Here is a 17,252-nt window from a genome sequence, read left to right on the forward strand (position 1 = left end):
CAGTTTCTTGAGTGCTTTAACATATATTTATTACACTTCAAATGCTCGACTAAACACAAATTGTTTTCTATGTGAGGGAATTCAAGTATTTGGGGCACAAACATTTTTTGCGGCGAGATTTAGAGAGAGGCGGACCCTTGCTTGCCTGTCCTTGATCCTTTTCTGATGCTGCCATCGACTTGGTTTCCTGTTGGGCCTCACTAAAGCGCTCAAACTGCGATTTTTCGGTGCACTTGGCGGACATGAACTCGAAGAAATCTATATTCCGCACATGATAATGGTAGCGATCCTTGAACTGGAAGTAATTCGGATAGACCTTGTGCCGTAGCATCGCCACATAAAGGCTGAGACGTTGTTGCTCCTGAAAGAGACGTCGCTTGTTCTCCAGGTGATAGTTGCGCCAGCTGCGATTGCTAATCTCTTTGTGGACGAGACCTCGTAGGTGAGGATGCAAGTGGAAGATGAGCGCTCTACAAAGAGATAATCGGAGATTGGAAATATCTGTGATCTGGAAGCCCAACGAACTTACTCGCTGAAGCGATGCTTGAGCTTGCGGAACTTGATTTTCTCGAAAGGATCGAGAAACAAATGGATGCGATCTGTATAGGCCAGCTGTGCAGGTATTTCCACGAAGATTCTATTTAGGGAATTGGGAACTTTAAACTGGAAAATTTGAAGAATATTTCATTGAATTCGCTTTACCTTGTGCTCATTACAGTGGCAAATTGTGGGATGTTTGGCGTTTCCGCCTTGGTGGGAAAACGTGGAAATTTGAGCATATCCTCATCGTAGAATTTTAATTTGGTTTCCATTTTTTTCGCCATCGGTTTCAGCTCCACGGGATCAATAAAAAAGTTGCCCGCACAAAAATTAAATGAGCCCATTGGAGGGACGGTCTTCATTAGCTCGATACCTGTACAAATGAATGGATAACAAGTAAGAAGACTCTAGTCCAGACCGCTCGACTAGGAGATACCCTGAACCCTCTAATCTGATATTCTAATCACTCTGCACTTCTTTTCGGCACACATACATACAAACGAGTCTACATTTAAAATTTGGAAGCCCTAGCTCGAAAGGTGTTGGAGATATAATTAAATAACTAGCTTTCGATAAGGTTTTTAATCGATAATAAAATATCGGGGGTATTTATCGATATTTAGAGAAAAACTTGATATGCGCGTGATATACACGGACCTAGGAAAAATTCAAGTCTCTAGCTCTTATATCTTCTGAGATCGACGAGTTCATACATACGGACGGACGGACGGACGGACAGACAGACGGACAGGGCCAAATCGACTCGTCGCCCTGATCAAGAATATATATACTTTGTGGGGTCTGCCACGCCTCCTTCTGCCTGTTACATACATTTTAACAAAACCATTATACCCTGATTTCCCATTTTCAATGGGTTCAGGGTATGAAAAGTGATATATTTTTGCTAATATAAGAGCTAGGATATCAATTAATTAATTATAATAACTGAGTTTTCCTCTTGGTATTTCTTACCCTTCTTACGGCAATCGTCCAGAGTGGCCTCCACAAAGTAGACGGTGCGCCATTTGGCGCAGGAGCATTTGATAAACTGGTGAAACTCTTCAACCCAGGACTGAAATGCGTTCGTAAGACCCTTTTGCATATCCACTTTTAGCTGAATGCTATCGCTGTAGGAAGAGGGAGTTTGATAGTTCTAGATGTAAAAGACAGCCTTCTCTTATACTAATTAAACTACATTAGACCAACACAGGAATCTCTTGTCGGAGCTTTCACGGTACATAGATCTGCCCTCAACTTAAAGCCCGTTAACTTACCGCACTACAAAAGTATTGTCATCGCAGCTAAATTTACGCAAATTTGCTATAATCTCCAAACGATCCATTAGCATATCGATTTGAATATTGGGTGCTTGAATGGTCACCGCGGCGCTCTGATTGGGAAATTTCAACGTTCTCTTCCCACCGGTATACTTGGTCCATTCGTCGGGATCGGGCTCGGAGGATGTATCATCGTTAATGGTTTCCTCTTCGATATCCTGCATATTTTCACGCATCGACTCCTCTAATGTATAGATGCGAAATTGCAAATCGTCAGCGGAATAGATGCTCGTCTCCAGCTTCAGATCCACTTTATTGATGTGCGTAAAATTGAATTTGGTGCCGGCGTAATACTTGTTCTCGATCAAATACTCATCGGGCTCGTAAGCTGTGAAGCTATAGTCATATACAAACATATCCTCAGGCTCGATTTCCTCTATAAGCTCGATTTCCTCTTCTTTCACTGTTGACTGAACTGAATGATTTGATACCTGTGGCTCGATAAACGAACCACCTCCTGGTACATTTATATAGATGGTGCCCTGTGGAACAGTTGTCGGCATATCAGCATTAATTATGAGCTATTATGTGTCTTCTAAAGTGTAGTTATGCAGAGAAGGGACTATTCGTCTATATAATAGTGCTACAGATCGAAGAAGCATTTCCTCTAAGTATATATTTCCTCTAGGCGTTCCTTTTAAGTATTTCTCCTAGGTGTTTCTTCAACATATTTCCTCTAAGTATTACTGGTAATTATTTTCATTTGAATGTAAATATTTTCCTTTAATTGTAAATATTTTCCTGTTTCCTTTAAGTATTGCCTTTTTTTTAATTCCTCAATTTCTCCTAAGTGTTTTCTCTAAAAACTTCCTTTAAATATTTGCTCTAAGTCTTTAATGCTTAGCTGAGTGATCACACATTTCAATTCACTCCACTTCACTTCACTTTACTCCACTGCACAACTGACCTCCACCAGGTCTGGGCGACTGAAGAAATGCTACAGCTGCTGCCCTTTATATAGAGAGAATTTCACTCAAACCCCAAGACGCACTCAAATATTGAGCCCGAGGCTAGGTAGGGAACACTCTCTGCTACTTCAAGCGATGAAGTTCTTCTTCGTCTCTTTTTTTTGTTAGGCAGAGAAAGAGAGAGACAGACTAAGAAATAGACAGGGAGACAGACAGAGGGAGATATGCAAACAGACATACAAACAAGATATATAGACAAAGAAACACGCATAGTTAAATCGGATAGGCTCATTACGTAAATTTGAATATATCTAATAACTCACGTACATAAACTTCCTTCTTTTCTATAGTTCTCTTTAGGACTACGACGTCTTCCTCAATCTTATATATTTTCTCCTATACTCATTTTTCAAACAGGCTAGATCTAGAGCTAGGCTAACCTAAAAGACGCTAAGCTGCCAACACTGGTGGACACCTGCTTCAAATACTCTTCCTATTGGCTTTGAATAGGCACACACACATGCAAACGCTTTGTCTTTGTTGTCTTTGCAAGCGCACACATACAGTGAAATGTACTGGCCCAACTCGAAACACACATGCATTCGATTGCTTTTGCAAACGCACACATACATTTAAATGCTCTTCCTATTGGCTATGCTGAGGCACACATACACACATGCAAATGCTTTAAGTTGCCTTTGCAAGCACACACACACACACGGGTCGAGATGTTGCGCGAAGGGCTATTGAGTTACTTGATGAGAGCTGCGGTTCGAATACGTCCAGAGTCAGTTTTTTGTAGGTTGACATAAATTTGTTTAAATAACTATTTAACCTTCTACTAGAAGGTATAGCTGTATGCTATCTAATTATCTCTAGTCAGTCTAATTATCCTCTAGTCTGTCAATTAGATTTATGTTCAACTTTACCACATCAGAATCGACATCGGTGTCATTTTGCTTCTTCTTCGTCAAATGAGAGCTGCTCGAACTGATTTGCTTATCAATATCGTCCTCGGCAATGCCCTGATCCCAATGAGACGTGGTTCTGGTGGTGATCAAGGTGCCATCGCTGTGATAGCAGCGCAGTGAATCATGTGTCCAGACCATGCGCAAACCATCATCCCGCATGGCATAGCTCTCGTTGGCGTAGTAATCATGCCATTCCGTTACCCGAATCGGCTTGCCGCACCGTATCTCATTGCCCTGCACGTGGACGACGCTGCCCAGCGATGTGGTCAGCTTCAAGTGCTTGAAGGTCAGATTGAATAGCTGCATAATGAATTCCAGAAACTTAATCTCCGCATCGATGCTGGCGAATAGAGCTGTTGCCTGGGTCAATTTCATTTGACGCGCCTCCAGTTTGGCCGTCCGTGCGGCTAGAGTTTCGGATGAGGTGGAGCCCGCCTCCTGCGAACGCCGCCCCTTCGCATCCGACCCGCCTACTGTGCGATTCGTTAACGATGTATTCCTCGGCTTACTCAACTTTTTGGCCGTGCATTTGGGCAAGGGTCTGTAGCTGCTGTACGTTGATTGTGTGGAGCAGGCATTGATGAAGCTGGGATCATCCTCAACCACGCCCTCGTCCTCCTCAACCACCTCCGGCGTGCTATACAATCGATAGACCTCACCATTATATCGCATTATCATCACCATATCGTTGTTGGTATAGAAAGTGATGACACAGCCGTAGGGCGTATAAACGCGCCGACTTTCGTTCAGCTCACTCTGCTGACCCGACCACAAGTTCTCCACATGGGTGTCGTGGCAGTAGAGGGTCAATCCATTTGGATAATTGACCACCGCCTTGGCGCATTCGTCGCCATTGGGCTTTATCCGTAAGCTAATGCCATTCGGTGTCTGAAAACGTATATTCGGCGACACATTATCCATTCTGCCCAGCTCGTTGGTCAGGAATAATGTCTGCTTATCTATCTCAAGGGAGAGGCATTTGTTCATCTGCCTAAAGTTCCATTTCTCCTCGTAGAGCGTTATTAGGCCCTCTTCAAAGTAATATTTGGAGTTTTTCACATTGATCGTCTGCCGTGCATCATCCAAATTGTAGCCCTTGAGCATCGGATGATCCGGTCGTAGACCAATATATGTTGGCTTATCAGAGTCATTCGATTTGGAGACTTCTCTGCGAAGTGCACTGTTTCGCCCCGTGGAGTTGCGTGCTGATTTGGTAGACACACGAAAACTTTCCTTGCTCCGCAATCGGGAGAGTTGCGGTGACTTCTCCTTCGACGCAGTCTCTTTCTTTTCCACATCCTTTTTGGTGTCCATCATCCTCTGGGCCTTCAGCGATTTGGGGCGTACGAACACGTTCGGCTGGACAATACTATAACGCTTCCGTGGCGGACAGCTATATGGCGTCGTGTTCGTCTCCTCGAAATCACTGGCAATGTCCAGACTAAAGTTGCTCGGATAATCGGACTGCGGGTGTTCCCCTTTAACATCGATCGCTGTTTCGAACATCTGAGGCGTGACCAAATCCCTGAGAAACTCCTGCATCTCATAGAGCGTAAAGTCGCGAAAGCATAGACGTGTCGGTATAACCAATTGCTTCTCATTCTCAAAGACCTCGTTCAGGACGCGCCGAAACGTGAAAAGCCGTATATTTGGTTGGATTTCCTCTATATTATAATTGTCATACTCATCGACCAGCTGTATAATGCGCTGGCACACCGAATCGTCGGTCAAATATAGCTGGGCGAATTTGGGCAAATGCTGCGGCTCCCCATCGCCATTATAGGGCGTATAGTAGAGCTTCTCTATGATGTAGCCGGAGCTGAAATAACGCCGCAGCACATTGTACTCCAAGCACGCATGGTAGATATTTCGCATTAGGCTCTGATCCATATAGGATATAACGCTCTCGAGCAGCGTATTCGCCTCCTCGACGAACAACAGCTCGTTTTTCATCAACTTAATAATGCTCTTGAAGGCATTCGAATAGACCTTGATTTTATCCAGAGTTTTGGTATACAAATTCGATGTGGGATTCGCTAGCATCAGTACCTCCATTTCGGTCATCAAATCGCGCGGATTACCGAACGTACACATCAATGACTCGACGTACAAATAGACCGAGGCATCGTCATCGTGCACCGCCGGCATCTCAGCCTTCAAATAGTGTCCCTGAATGCTCAGAGAGTCGGCCAGTTGAAAGCTATCCAGCATGCTGGTGCCCGGACTCATTTTGACATCGATCTGACAATACGGCTTCACATAGTACTCGTCATATTGCTCCCGCAACACTTTCATATCGTACAGAAACCAGGTGAGCTGATCAAAAATATTCTTCGAATACCTGGCCGCCTGGCACATGGACATCTGCGGCAGCTGCTGCTGCATTATGCCGACGGGCTTGCTCGACACCCGCTTACGCAGTTTATAAATATCGGCCTGGATCATCTCGATGGTCTCGCGGCGCTCCTTCTCGATGCGTGGACGCGGCACCAGCACATCATAGGCACACTCCTTGGGCAGAAAGTGCACGATTCCACGCAACGGCTGATTCATTCTGAAGGCGATAATGAAGAAGTTATTGGAGTTACCCATAAAGGTATATCAAAAGAGGAAATTTTCGAGTTAGTGTAATGCTCATCAGGTCGTTAGCCATCATCATTCCACAATTTGTGCTCAAGGAAATAGGAAAAAGATCGAACATTGTTTGGACCAACGGAAACGAAACGTCTCTCATTTTTCTAACTCGGACTAACAAACGAAATGAACGAAATTCAGCTGTTTATTCTAGGAAGGAAATATGAAGATCAAACGTTGAAAAACCAAAAGCCCGCTCTTCCGGCAATCCACCAATCGAAAAACCCTAAACAAAAGCCAAATATTTTGTTGAGTCTATCGAAAACCTAATACCAAATCAATACAAAATTATTAATCAGATAATTCTGTTCAACTTCAAAAGCTAGCCTAGGAGCAAACTTGCTTCGAGCTCATTCCATTCTCAACCCCTAACCCAGTCAAGAAATTATTTTCGTCCAACTTACACGAGCAGAGTCTTGTAGAAGTCATTTTTGATGGTACCAATGATGACAATGATTATTGTCGTGTTGGCAGGAGCATCTTTAATATACTGAAATCGAATTGAAGATATAAAATTAGACTTGATAAGAAGACAAATTCAATTCGTAGCCTTACCCGACGCTTTGACAGGGGTTGGCCCTTGCCCACTTTGTGGTGCTCCTTAGCCGTTACACTAAAGCATGTGATTTTGGCCAACGAAACGGTATCGGTGTCCTTGGACTTGGCCGAGCGTTTCGATTCGGCTGGCTTTTCCTTTTTGGAGTCAGGCGAACGTATCTTTAGCTGGGCGGGCATATTCTTCTGATAGTACTTGAGCATATTGAAGCTCAGCTCCGCTTCAATCTTGCGGGTTATAAATTCGTATTCACGCAGACAGCTCTGAATGCGCAACAGCGTGTGGGTCACAGGATCGGTGGTCAAAAGTTCTAGTCGTAAACACCAAAAATGCTGATCAGGTGGAGTAAGTCAGTTAGTGCTCTGCTCACCTGACTGTCTGCCCTTGCCGCTGGCACGAGTCCTCCTCCGGTTGGCCAAGCGATTATCCTCCAGTTCACCATCCAGATCGATGACAAACAGAAATTGTCGCAGCCCGAGCTTGATCTGATTGATATATTCATCTCGCACCGCTCGCAACCCGTTGTCATAGAAATTGACGCAGAAAATTTCGTAGCTTCCTGATGTTGATGTGGTCAGAGACTTTCGAGTGCTACGACGACCGCTATATTCCGTTCTTCGGGTACTCAATACACTCATAATGGCCAGTTTATTTTCAAATGTATCCGGTGTTTCAGAAATATAAAAACCGAAAATATTCCTTTGTTTCTGAAGGTTAAGGCAAATTCAACTGGCATTGAATGTAGATTATTTTCTTTATATATTTAACAAATGATTTATTGGATTCTTTGAATCGAAAACTGTATATCAGCATTTTAATTAAATGTATATTTTATTTTAAAATACTTACATAATCGTGCAATTAAAGCTAAAAAGCTAGAATAGTAATTTAATATTCTCAAGTGAAAAATCGAATCTTTGGAATCGAGATAAGTGAAGGAGGAGATTATGAACTTGTGCTCAAAAGTCGGAAGACTCCTTCAAGGAGAATTTGGCATACTCAATATTAGATATTCCAATAGGTTTTTGTATAATAAGTAATGGTCAAATCGAAGCAATCTAAATCATCATAAATATTATATAAAATATGTATTTATATGATACGCAAACTTAATTTATGTACACTCCAAAAAATACAAAGAAAACTTCATATATTAAGGATCTACACAGTAAATAAATATACATATATTTATTACACAAATTTTATTTTTTAAATCATTTTATATTTTAGAACGTTCAAACGTAAAGTTAATTTAAATATAAAAATCTTACGCTAAATATGTGTTATGTACAAATGAATATATGTATAAATTAAATTATGAAGTACACTAATCGAAATACTTATTCGATATTGAAATATGTTTATAAATATAAATAGGCAATGTACAAATGGGAGATTCACAAGGTATACAGTTAAAAAAAATACAAATAAAATCGATGCGCAAACTTAAAGCCTCTTTAAAATAAAAAACAAAATAAATTAAAATTTAAATAAATTAAATATTTGTGTAGGGCATACATGTAAAAAATATATATGTGTGTAGTATATAAAATGCAGTCACTGGCTAAACGTATAGCTAGGTAAATATTACTTATATGGCAGTGATATGCTACGAACTGGACGTTGTCTAAGTCTAAGTCTAAAACTCCTATTTGATCACAATGCATTTGGAAAAAGTTTTGGTGTGGCATCAACAACAGGAACCAGAAATTGTTCCGCGATCTATACATATTTCGTTAGATAGATATAGTTCAATCATCGCTGGAGACAAGACACTCGCTGAGGAGCACATTGTGCAGATCATCCATATCGATCCAATCGCGTCTCTCATTGCGTATGGAGACATTACGTATGCAGCCCTTGAAGTTATCGCGAGACAACAAACAGCCACTCGGTGCAATATCTGAAATACACATATATATACAAGTTGAAGAAGTCCTTATATATAGTATTATCCCAATATAAGCTCACCTGGCAGTCCGCCTATGTAAAGGGGCGAACGTGTTTGCACCTTGCCCGCATTGCGTTGGCTCGACATGCTGATCGTAGCTGGGAGCTGATCGATTCTTAGTGCAATCTGTTCGCCGTCATAGAGCGCGGATATGTTGTGCCATTTGTTATCGCACAAAGCATATTTGTCCGGCAGCGTAGACTCCACGCGGAAGGGCACGCCATCGCCCAGATCACAAGAGAAAACGATCTGTTATAGAGGGAATACTTTAATATATACCAAAGATTTTTAAAGTTTAGTAAAACTCACATTGCCATTGCTTAGCTCCAGTGAGAGCGAAGGAAAGTTGTTGGGCTCGGATACGCTTAGCAATATGCCGGATAGCTCAGAGGTGCGAAATTCCAATTCCAGTTCCAAATATTTGGCCACATGAAAGTTTCTCTCTGCAAGTGAAGAACATCAGAGTTAGAAATGATGTATATAAAGGTAGTGAAGGGGAAGAAGAGAGAAGTTCTACTTAGATAAGAGAGAATGTTCTGGTGGCAGCTCACAACTCGGCTATTACAGGAAATCAGAAATCTTAGATATTCATACGAGGAAAGAATCCTTCATATAAACTCTATCATACAAATTCACTCCTTAAATAGCTACAGTTTACATGGAATGTATCGTCTGTCTTGCCCACTTTGAAATTAAACCCCGCCCACTCACTGTATATGGCATAGGCATCGCCTGGGAAGTAGCTGCCGCGCTCCACTTTCGGGAAACATTGTCCGACATTTGCATGCTTGCCCGGCCGTGCCAGATCCTGTGTGCTATTGTTGATGCTGAATCGCCGCAGACAGCCCTTGAAGGGCTCGAGGCGCATATAGAGCTCCGAGGGCACCTTGACCGGTGCCTGGGGCAGGCCACCGACCAGCATTAGCTGTGAGGCGCCTATTTTCTTGGGCACCTTCATCTGGGCCGAAGTCTTTTGGTCTGTGCGTCCAATCTCAACGCTCAGCGTAACCTTGCGATCGTGGCAGCCGATTGTGACCCGATGCCATTCGCCGTCGTTCAGCTTGGCGGTCAGCAGCAGCTCCTCGCGCCTTCGTCCGCGCACTATCAACACCAGCTGACCATCCTTGAGCAGTAGGGTGACGTAGTGCTTGGGCTTCTCCTTGCTGCCCGGCGACAAGTAGAGCATGCCATTCGGATAGAACGAGCGGAACTCGAAGCTCAGCTGGAAGTTGCGCTGCCAGAAGTGACGCTCGGGCAGCTTCAGCTGCGAGTAGCTATAGAGCTCGTCGCCGAACTTGAAGGCATTCGGTTCGTAGGAGTAGCTTCCGATCTGTAAGCAAATGGAAATGGATTAATCGAAGCTTTTGATTGAACTGAATGGGAACTTAACTCACCGCGACGACTTTGTGTTAGTTCTGAGCTTTTGTGAGCGAGCTTTCACAGCGTGAGGTTAAAAAATAATAAAATAACTGGCATGATTTTTTGTTTCTTTTTCTTTTGTTAAAAAATGTTCGTTCGCTTTTATTTAAAAATGTGATAACAAGTTGAAGAAGGCAAAAAGTTATTCGTATGATACATCAATGAAAGCAAAAACGTACACAAAGCGTTGATGAGTGAAAAATGTGATGTTTATAGATATATAAAAAGATGTATTGATAGATTCTTCCTTAAACACTATATTTGAGCTTATAATATACAAAAGATATTTGTTATGAAAATATGAAATATTTACATAATAAGTGTGCTGTTGTCTAGTGTAATTGAACATCCAAATGCGACCCAGAGCTTTTTGAAACTTAACATTTATTATACTTCTTAAATTTAATAAAGCTGGCTAACAAGAGCTTGCAAACGAAATATGAGCTTTAAGAAACTTTTAAGCTGAAATTCATGCTTTTATGTCGCATTGAATCGATGGTATCAAAACCATAAAGTTTTTTGAGTGGCTTAAATTAGAACTGAAATTAGATAGCTTTGATAGAGAATAAACATCTTTATCTGTGTAAACTTTATGAAAAAATAACATTTGAAATTCAATTGAGAGCTTTTAAAAATCGAGTGTTAAAATTCAGTAGCTCTGAACTGAGACTAGGTGTATATTAATGCAGCTTTCATAATATCCTTAAAGATAACTGAGCCGGCTTGCAAGACTTTTAATAAACTTAAAGAAAATGTAGAAGCTTTTGTATACTTAAAAGTTATTATTAATTTTAAATGAGTTTTATATGCTTTCCAACCAAATTTTTGCTCATTGTGAACCAACTTCCATTGAATGCTTAAATCTAGTTAAGCCAGCTTACAAGAGCTTTTTGTGCATACAAAACAGCTTTTGCTCTGTAAACTAGCTTGCATGTCAAAAAAGCTTAAAAGCTTTAGCGAATGACATCGTTTGGTTAAATCTGAGGTTATATTTTGATGATTTTGTATGATTAATCCACATGTAGACCACATTGAGTAGCTATGTTTAGTAAGCTGAATTTGATTGATTTGTTTTTTGTTTAGGCGAAATTAGTATACAAAAGAGCTTTTCTTGCAGCGCAGCGCTTGAAGCTTTTTGCGTAGCAGCTTTTGTGACATAATTGCTTAGCAACTAAAATCCTATAAGAACAAAAAGAAACATTTAAGTCGATCAGAATGTTGAGAGTTAGGTAGCCACAAATCTCTATATATAAATGATATATATATATATATATATATACGTGATATATACATGCAATAAACCCAATCCCTCAATTCCCATCATCCACAAAATACCAGAGAATTTATATTACAAACTTACCCGCTTGCAGCCCTCCGGTGAGGCGGTGAAACTCTTCCCAATCATCGGCTCCGTCTTGAGCAGCACATCGTAGAGAGCGCCCTTGGGACTGCCCATGACCGGACCGTTGCGTCCAATCTGCACATTGACAAAGGTCAGGGCATCATTGAAATTGATCGTACGGTTATTGAACACCACATCCCGCACGGCACCCTCCAGCTTCACAAAGGTGGGCGCCAAGGGTGTGTAAATCTCGTGGGGCGGTGCACCACCTATGTAAAGCCCGCCCGCATCCTGGGGCAGACTGATGAGTGAGGGTGAGCCCGTCAGGGTGCGCACCTCCTGCAGCTCATCGTCCACCATCAGCTCCAGACGGCGTCCAGTCTTACTGAGGTTGATCACATGCAACTCGCCATCGTTCAGCTGGCTGGCATTGGAGGACATTTTGATGAAACTGCGACCGGAGTTGATCCACACCTGCAGCTGGCCATCGACCAGACTCATCGAATAGTTGCCCTTGATATCCTTGGCATCGTAGTCGGCCAGCACTTCGGGTGGATACGCAGCCAGCAGCAGCAAACAATCCGCTTGAAGTGTGCGGAACACCAGAGCCGCATTGGCACGCTTGCGCAGCGATTGCGAGGGCAGCTCCAAATAGCCATTTCCCGAGAAGCCAGCTCTGTGGAGGAGCAAACAGGTATGTTAATAGGGATTGTGTAAGATAAGAATGTGTGTACATACTTTGTAATCATGTCCTTGCAGGAAGACTCCACGCCAAAGTATGTAGAGCTCTCGAGCGGATCATAAGTCTCGCCATTCACCTGCACATCCATCATGCAGCCAAGGAAGGGATTGTCTGCGCCGGGTGCTTTAGTGGTGCCTGAAGTAAAGCCTGTGGAAATGAAAGTGAGTATATATCTATATATAGAGCGAGTGTAGTGAGGGACTAACGATATGATAGAGTCATAGACGGAAATATACCTATGTCATTAAGAATTGGTCTCACGACACTTGGATGTATGAAATGGATAGGATATATTTTAGTCAGGCACTCCTTCTAATAACAACTTATTAATACAGTAGAATTCGGTTATAACAACGCCCTTGGAAGACGCTATAATCATATAAATTTACTCATAAAAGTTTAACTGGGAACCAGAGTTTTCGTCATAAGAACCGTACGGACTCTATAAGCGGAGTCGTTATAACCGGACTGTACTGCATACAGAACCTATTTTTCTATAGGATATGTCTTTAAGTCGCACTCCATTATATAATATATTCCTGGACAGACTCAACCGATTGCCAATGTCCTACCTGGTGGCACGCCTCCCAGATAATACACCGCCTTAGACAGATCCGGCAGCATGTGACTCTTCACGGGCAATGTGGGTGCGCCGGAGATGGGGCGATCATTGTTAACGCGTAGCATTCCATTTTCGGTGCTGCGTCGTGTGGAGAACTCGCGGGCCGCCTCGATTTTGATCCACTGGCCAGTGTTGTACTTTTTGGTGGTATTGATCTCCAGCTTGGACTCGTCGCCATAATCGATGCGGAACATGATGCGACCGCGACTCAATGTGACCGAAACGGAGCGGTTCTATAAAGGTAGAGAGAGAGGGAGAGAGAGGTGAGTGGATTGAAGGCTGTTGAAGTAAAGTCAATAAACTCACATTCTTGTCATCAACCGCCAGGAAGAGCAACGCATTCTCGTCCAGCGTGCGGAAGGTCATCTGCAGCGCAAAGAGATTCTTGCGATAGGGACGCGGTCGCGTCTTCTTCAGCTGCGCATAGCCGAGGCCATTGAAGTGCCGTGCCACCGAGGAGGCCGATGATTCCCTGGCGCCAATCATGGCACCGCCACACCGTCCCTCGCTGCTAATGAAGTTCCATATGCCCAGCGGTTTATTGTCCACCTCCACCTGGTGCACGACGACATTTAGACCCGGTGTTTGGTCCTTGGAGGCTTGGCCGCCCAGCAAGATGCGTTCGTCGTGAGTCTGATAGAAACGCGTGTGCTCCGAATCCGTGGAGCCCGTGACCGGAGACCCGGGCATCAGAGAGCCAAAGTTGTTCATGCGACGCACCAGCAGGCTGCCCAGGTTCAGTGTGCGATTCGCTTCCACGTGATACCAGGCGTCGTCGTATTTGGGATCGCGCGTTTGCACTTCGAGCGGATGGGTTATGGTCGCCGTGCTGCCGCCCAGATACCAAATCAGGCGCACGTGCCTCTTGTACAGCTCCAATGTGATGTGGCGACCCTCGCTGCCCTGCACGAGCAGCAGCGGCGAGTTGCCCATGTGATTGGCTAGGCTGAAGCTTAGGCGCAGCGAATTGGAGGTGCTCAGGCCATAGGAGACGGGCAAATAGCTGCGACTGCACTTGGGGCCCAGCGACTCCAGCGAGACATCAATCTAGCCCAAGGAGAAATATATTTAAACCAAGTTAAAATAGAGTTAATGAGCTCGTCCACTTACCGCCTCGGCTGCATGCCTAGCCTTGGCTATTTGATCCCTCAGCTGCTGCAGCTGGCTGGCCATGCTGTTGTTCCACTGCTCGAAGATCTGCTGCTCCTTGGCCGCCTGCTGCTCGATGTAGCTGAGCGAGACGTTGCCCAGCCGCAAATTCGTTTTCGTCAGCGAGATATTCTCCTCGGCCATGCCCAGTTTGATCTCCCAGTCTGGCTCGAGCATGGCAAAGGATTTGCGCATATGCTGTATGGATTGCTGCAGCTCCTTCGCCTTCCTCAGCTCCTGGCGCATCTCGTCGCTGGTGTGCTGCGCCAGTTTCATGCTCTGCTGCGCATTGCGCCGCGCCGAGCTATTCCTGAGCAACTGCAGCTGGCTGGTAATGTTATTGCTGCGCTGTCCCGTCTCAAAGATGGTGCGCTTAATGCCCTCCACCTGCTGTTGCTGCTGCTGCAGCTTGCCCTTTAGCACGGTGGACTTTTGCATTTGCTGCAAGGCCTCACGCTGCAGCTGCTTGGAACGCTGCAGCGAGTGCTTGGCACGCTCGATCATCGAGCTGCCGTCGCTGGGATAAAGTGTGCGTTGGGCCTCGAACACGCGCTCCTTGGCCAGCAGCGATGCCTGCTGAGCGGCAGCAATGGCCAGCGAAATGTTGCTGTGGGCGGAGCTGAGCGAGAGAGAGAGCAAGAGAGATTGGGTGAGTAAGGAATGCTTCTGTTGGGCTATGGACTATCACTACTCACCTGGCCAGCATGGCAATGCGTGCGGCATTGCGCGTCGGCTGGAATTGTTTGGCATATTCGTTGGAGCGTTCGAGCAGGCGTGTTGCATGCTTCTCCGCCTTGGGTAGCCAATGTTTGCGCACCTCGCGCTGCAGCTCCAGCTCCACCAGAAGCGTCGCATTCAGCTGAGCAGCTGCAGCAGCCAATTGGCGTCGCTGCTCGTTCAGTTGCAACTGATGCTCAATGCTAGTTCGAAGATTTTTGTAGCCGAGCTCAGTTTGATCCGGATTCAACTGTTGCTGTATGTGTTGGTCCAGTGCGCTCAGCTCCTGGTACTGCTCGGCCACATGGCCGCTGAGATTGCGCACATGCTCGAGCACATCGTCCGCCTCGCTCTCCACGTCCTGGGTGCGATCGAGGTGCAGCCGCATATCGGCCACGCGATAATTGGTTTGATTCAGATCGCGCCAGAGCATCTCGAGGCGCGCCCGCTGATCGTAGGCCGCATCGGAGGCGTTGCCGGTGGCATAGAAGAGCTGCCAGGCGCAGTCGCTGGAGCTGCGTATATCCTGGACCACATGATGATGCTGCTGAATGGCTTCCAGATAGAATCGGGCCTGCTTCAGGGCCGTGGGCAGACTGAGATGATGGGCAGCCGTGCCATAGTTGCGCAAATCCTGCAATGTCTGCATTTGCTCGCCACGCATTTTGCGCACATCCTGCTGGAGGACCAGAGCCGACTCCTGCATCGACTGGAGCGCATGCTGACGCTTGCCAATGGTGGCCAGAGCTTTCCGGGACTGGAACTTATTGTTCTCCGCATGCGCATCCATCTTAAGCAGGGCGCCCACGTCATAGCCCAATAGCAGCTGCCGGGCCTGGCTAACGTCCTGCTGGCGGGTACGCCACTCCTTATAGGCGCGCTCGTACTCACTCAACTTGAGGTAAGGCGCCGGAATGCCCGTCAAGTCCATGTTGTGCAGCCCGCGGCGCAGCTTGTGCCCCACCAGCTCCACATAGTCCAGCAGCAGCAGCGTGCAGTTGTCGCAAACTGAGAAGGCAAAGTTTGTACATCCATTGAATATAGTTTATACAGGGTATATCATTTCGTATACTCACGCCTGCAGCCCTGGTCTTGCAGATGATGACGCGCTGCCATGCACTTATCGCACTTTAAGCCTGTCACGCCCTCCCGGCAATGGCACTGCCCTGTTTGAGCATCACAGCCCTCCGCCCGTATGCCAACCACGTGGCACTCGCACGCCTGGCAGCTGCTGTTCGGATACTGCATCGGACTGCCAAAGTAGCCCGGCTGACAGTGCTCGCACAGGCGGCCCGTGTAGCCGGGCTTGCAGACGCAGCTGACTTCGCCCTCGCGCACATTGCAGCCCCGTGCAAAATTGCGATTCGTCTCCGGGCAGGGGCAGGCCTGGCATCCGTGCCGTGAGTTCGGATCTCCGTAGTAGCCGTCGGCGCAGTGCTGGCAATGCGCGCCGCCGCTATTATCGCGACAATTCTGCAAAAGTAATTTGCCAGTGTTAAACAAAGTCAATATTGCAAAAACAAAATAAAAATAAAATAAAAATAATAATAAGAATAATAAATTAATAAAAATAAATAATAATAATAATGAATAATACAAATAATTAATAATAACCTTAATAATAACAATAGATATTGAAAATAAAATTAAAAATAATAAAATAACAAAAATTGTAAGATTTATTATAATAAATATCATTTTTTCATAATTAAATTATAAATATATTCCTCAAACTTTGCAAAAAATTATATTTAATATTTTACATACTAATGGATTAAAATTTCAATCACTAAATTTCAATTTGCATAAAATACTCAATTGTGCTAATTAGGCAATGTGAGCTGCATACCAATTTTAAAAGGATCACAGCTCAAGTGCCAGCTCCAATGAACCAGTTCGTGCTCGAGCTTGGCCGCAGTTCAGTGAAAAAGCAAATGGCGACGCAAACAAGTGCAGTGCGCGAAAATTATTCTAATCGGATTTAATTTCATTTCATTTCATACAATTTAAGTGATAGTGCGCATTTATAAAAAAATTTGATTAATTCAACTTATTCGCGCGCATTTCTTACCAAGCAAACGCCGGTTTCGCGATCGCAGTCATTGCTACGTCCATTGCAATGGCAGGGAGCCGCGCGTCCAATCAGATCTTCGATGAAAACGCTTTCCATGTCGCTGGTGTTGCGCCAGCGGTAAAACGAGCGTCCCGGATCTTGGCAAGAGAGGCCAGCGAAACGTTTCGGGCACTTGCACTGCTCTACACCCTTGGCCAGCAGATTGGTGGAGCCCTGCACATAGATCGCAGCATCCATGTGAACGCTGTGCAAGCTGTGAATTGAATTTAAATATTGCAGGTGAAATTCAA

At 44.7% G+C, this 17,252-nt stretch overlaps 2 protein-coding genes across 5 annotated transcripts in view; both read right to left on the reverse strand.

The window, feature by feature from the left end:
• Positions 1-7: 7 nt before the first annotated feature.
• On the reverse strand, positions 8-7,691 carry LOC6576439. Its single transcript, XM_002002393.4, has 9 exons — positions 7,317-7,691; positions 6,946-7,256; positions 6,795-6,880; positions 3,715-6,310; positions 1,815-2,359; positions 1,513-1,667; positions 703-913; positions 530-637; positions 8-470 (listed from the first exon to the last, which is right to left on the reverse strand). Exons 1-9 carry the CDS (start codon positions 7,582-7,584, stop codon positions 68-70), a joined length of 4,683 nt encoding a protein of 1,560 aa, XP_002002429.1. The 5' UTR covers positions 7,585-7,691; the 3' UTR covers positions 8-67.
• A 481-nt stretch (positions 7,692-8,172) lies between these two features.
• The window catches only part of LOC6576440 (laminin subunit alpha-1), a 100,487-nt gene continuing 91,407 nt past the window's right edge, over positions 8,173-17,252 (reverse strand). For 2 of the 4 annotated variants that reach the window (XM_044009140.1, XM_032728748.2), the window contains 12 exons: positions 16,960-17,215; positions 15,965-16,361; positions 14,867-15,896; positions 14,133-14,790; positions 13,329-14,069; positions 12,973-13,255; positions 12,397-12,547; positions 11,677-12,334; positions 9,609-10,227; positions 9,207-9,340; positions 8,918-9,146; positions 8,173-8,849 (listed from right to left, as the gene is read on the reverse strand). In XM_044009140.1, the coding sequence (XP_043865075.1) occupies positions 8,698-8,849; positions 8,918-9,146; positions 9,207-9,340; positions 9,609-10,227; positions 11,677-12,334; positions 12,397-12,547; positions 12,973-13,255; positions 13,329-14,069; positions 14,133-14,790; positions 14,867-15,896; positions 15,965-16,361; positions 16,960-17,215 (5,308 nt within the window). In that variant the 3' untranslated portion in view covers positions 8,173-8,697. Of the gene's footprint in view, positions 8,850-8,917; positions 9,147-9,206; positions 9,341-9,608; positions 10,228-10,291; positions 11,496-11,676; positions 12,335-12,396; positions 12,548-12,972; positions 13,256-13,328; positions 14,070-14,132; positions 14,791-14,866; positions 15,897-15,964; positions 16,362-16,959; positions 17,216-17,252 lie in introns of those variants that run through there. The other 2 variants (XM_002002394.4, XR_006357285.1) reach the window with 2 other exon arrangements.

Source organism: Drosophila mojavensis, unplaced genomic scaffold (genome assembly GCF_018153725.1).
Source record: "Drosophila mojavensis isolate 15081-1352.22 unplaced genomic scaffold, ASM1815372v1 contig_36, whole genome shotgun sequence".
NCBI classification, from domain to species: Eukaryota; Metazoa; Arthropoda; class Insecta; order Diptera; family Drosophilidae; genus Drosophila; species Drosophila mojavensis.

Bases quoted from the DNA above. Each gene is read 5' to 3' on its own strand.
- LOC6576439 (XM_002002393.4), bottom strand. From the start codon at position 7,584: ATGAGTGTATTGAGTACCCGAAGAACGGAATATAGCGGTCGTCGTAGC. The intron at 2,360-3,714 runs GTAAAGTTGAAC...ACTGTTCCACAG, and splicing joins CCGATGTCGATTCTGATGTG to GGCACCATCTATATAAATGT. The intron at 1,668-1,814 runs GTAAGTTAACGG...CTCTTCCTACAG, and splicing joins GACAATACTTTTGTAGTGCG to CGATAGCATTCAGCTAAAAG.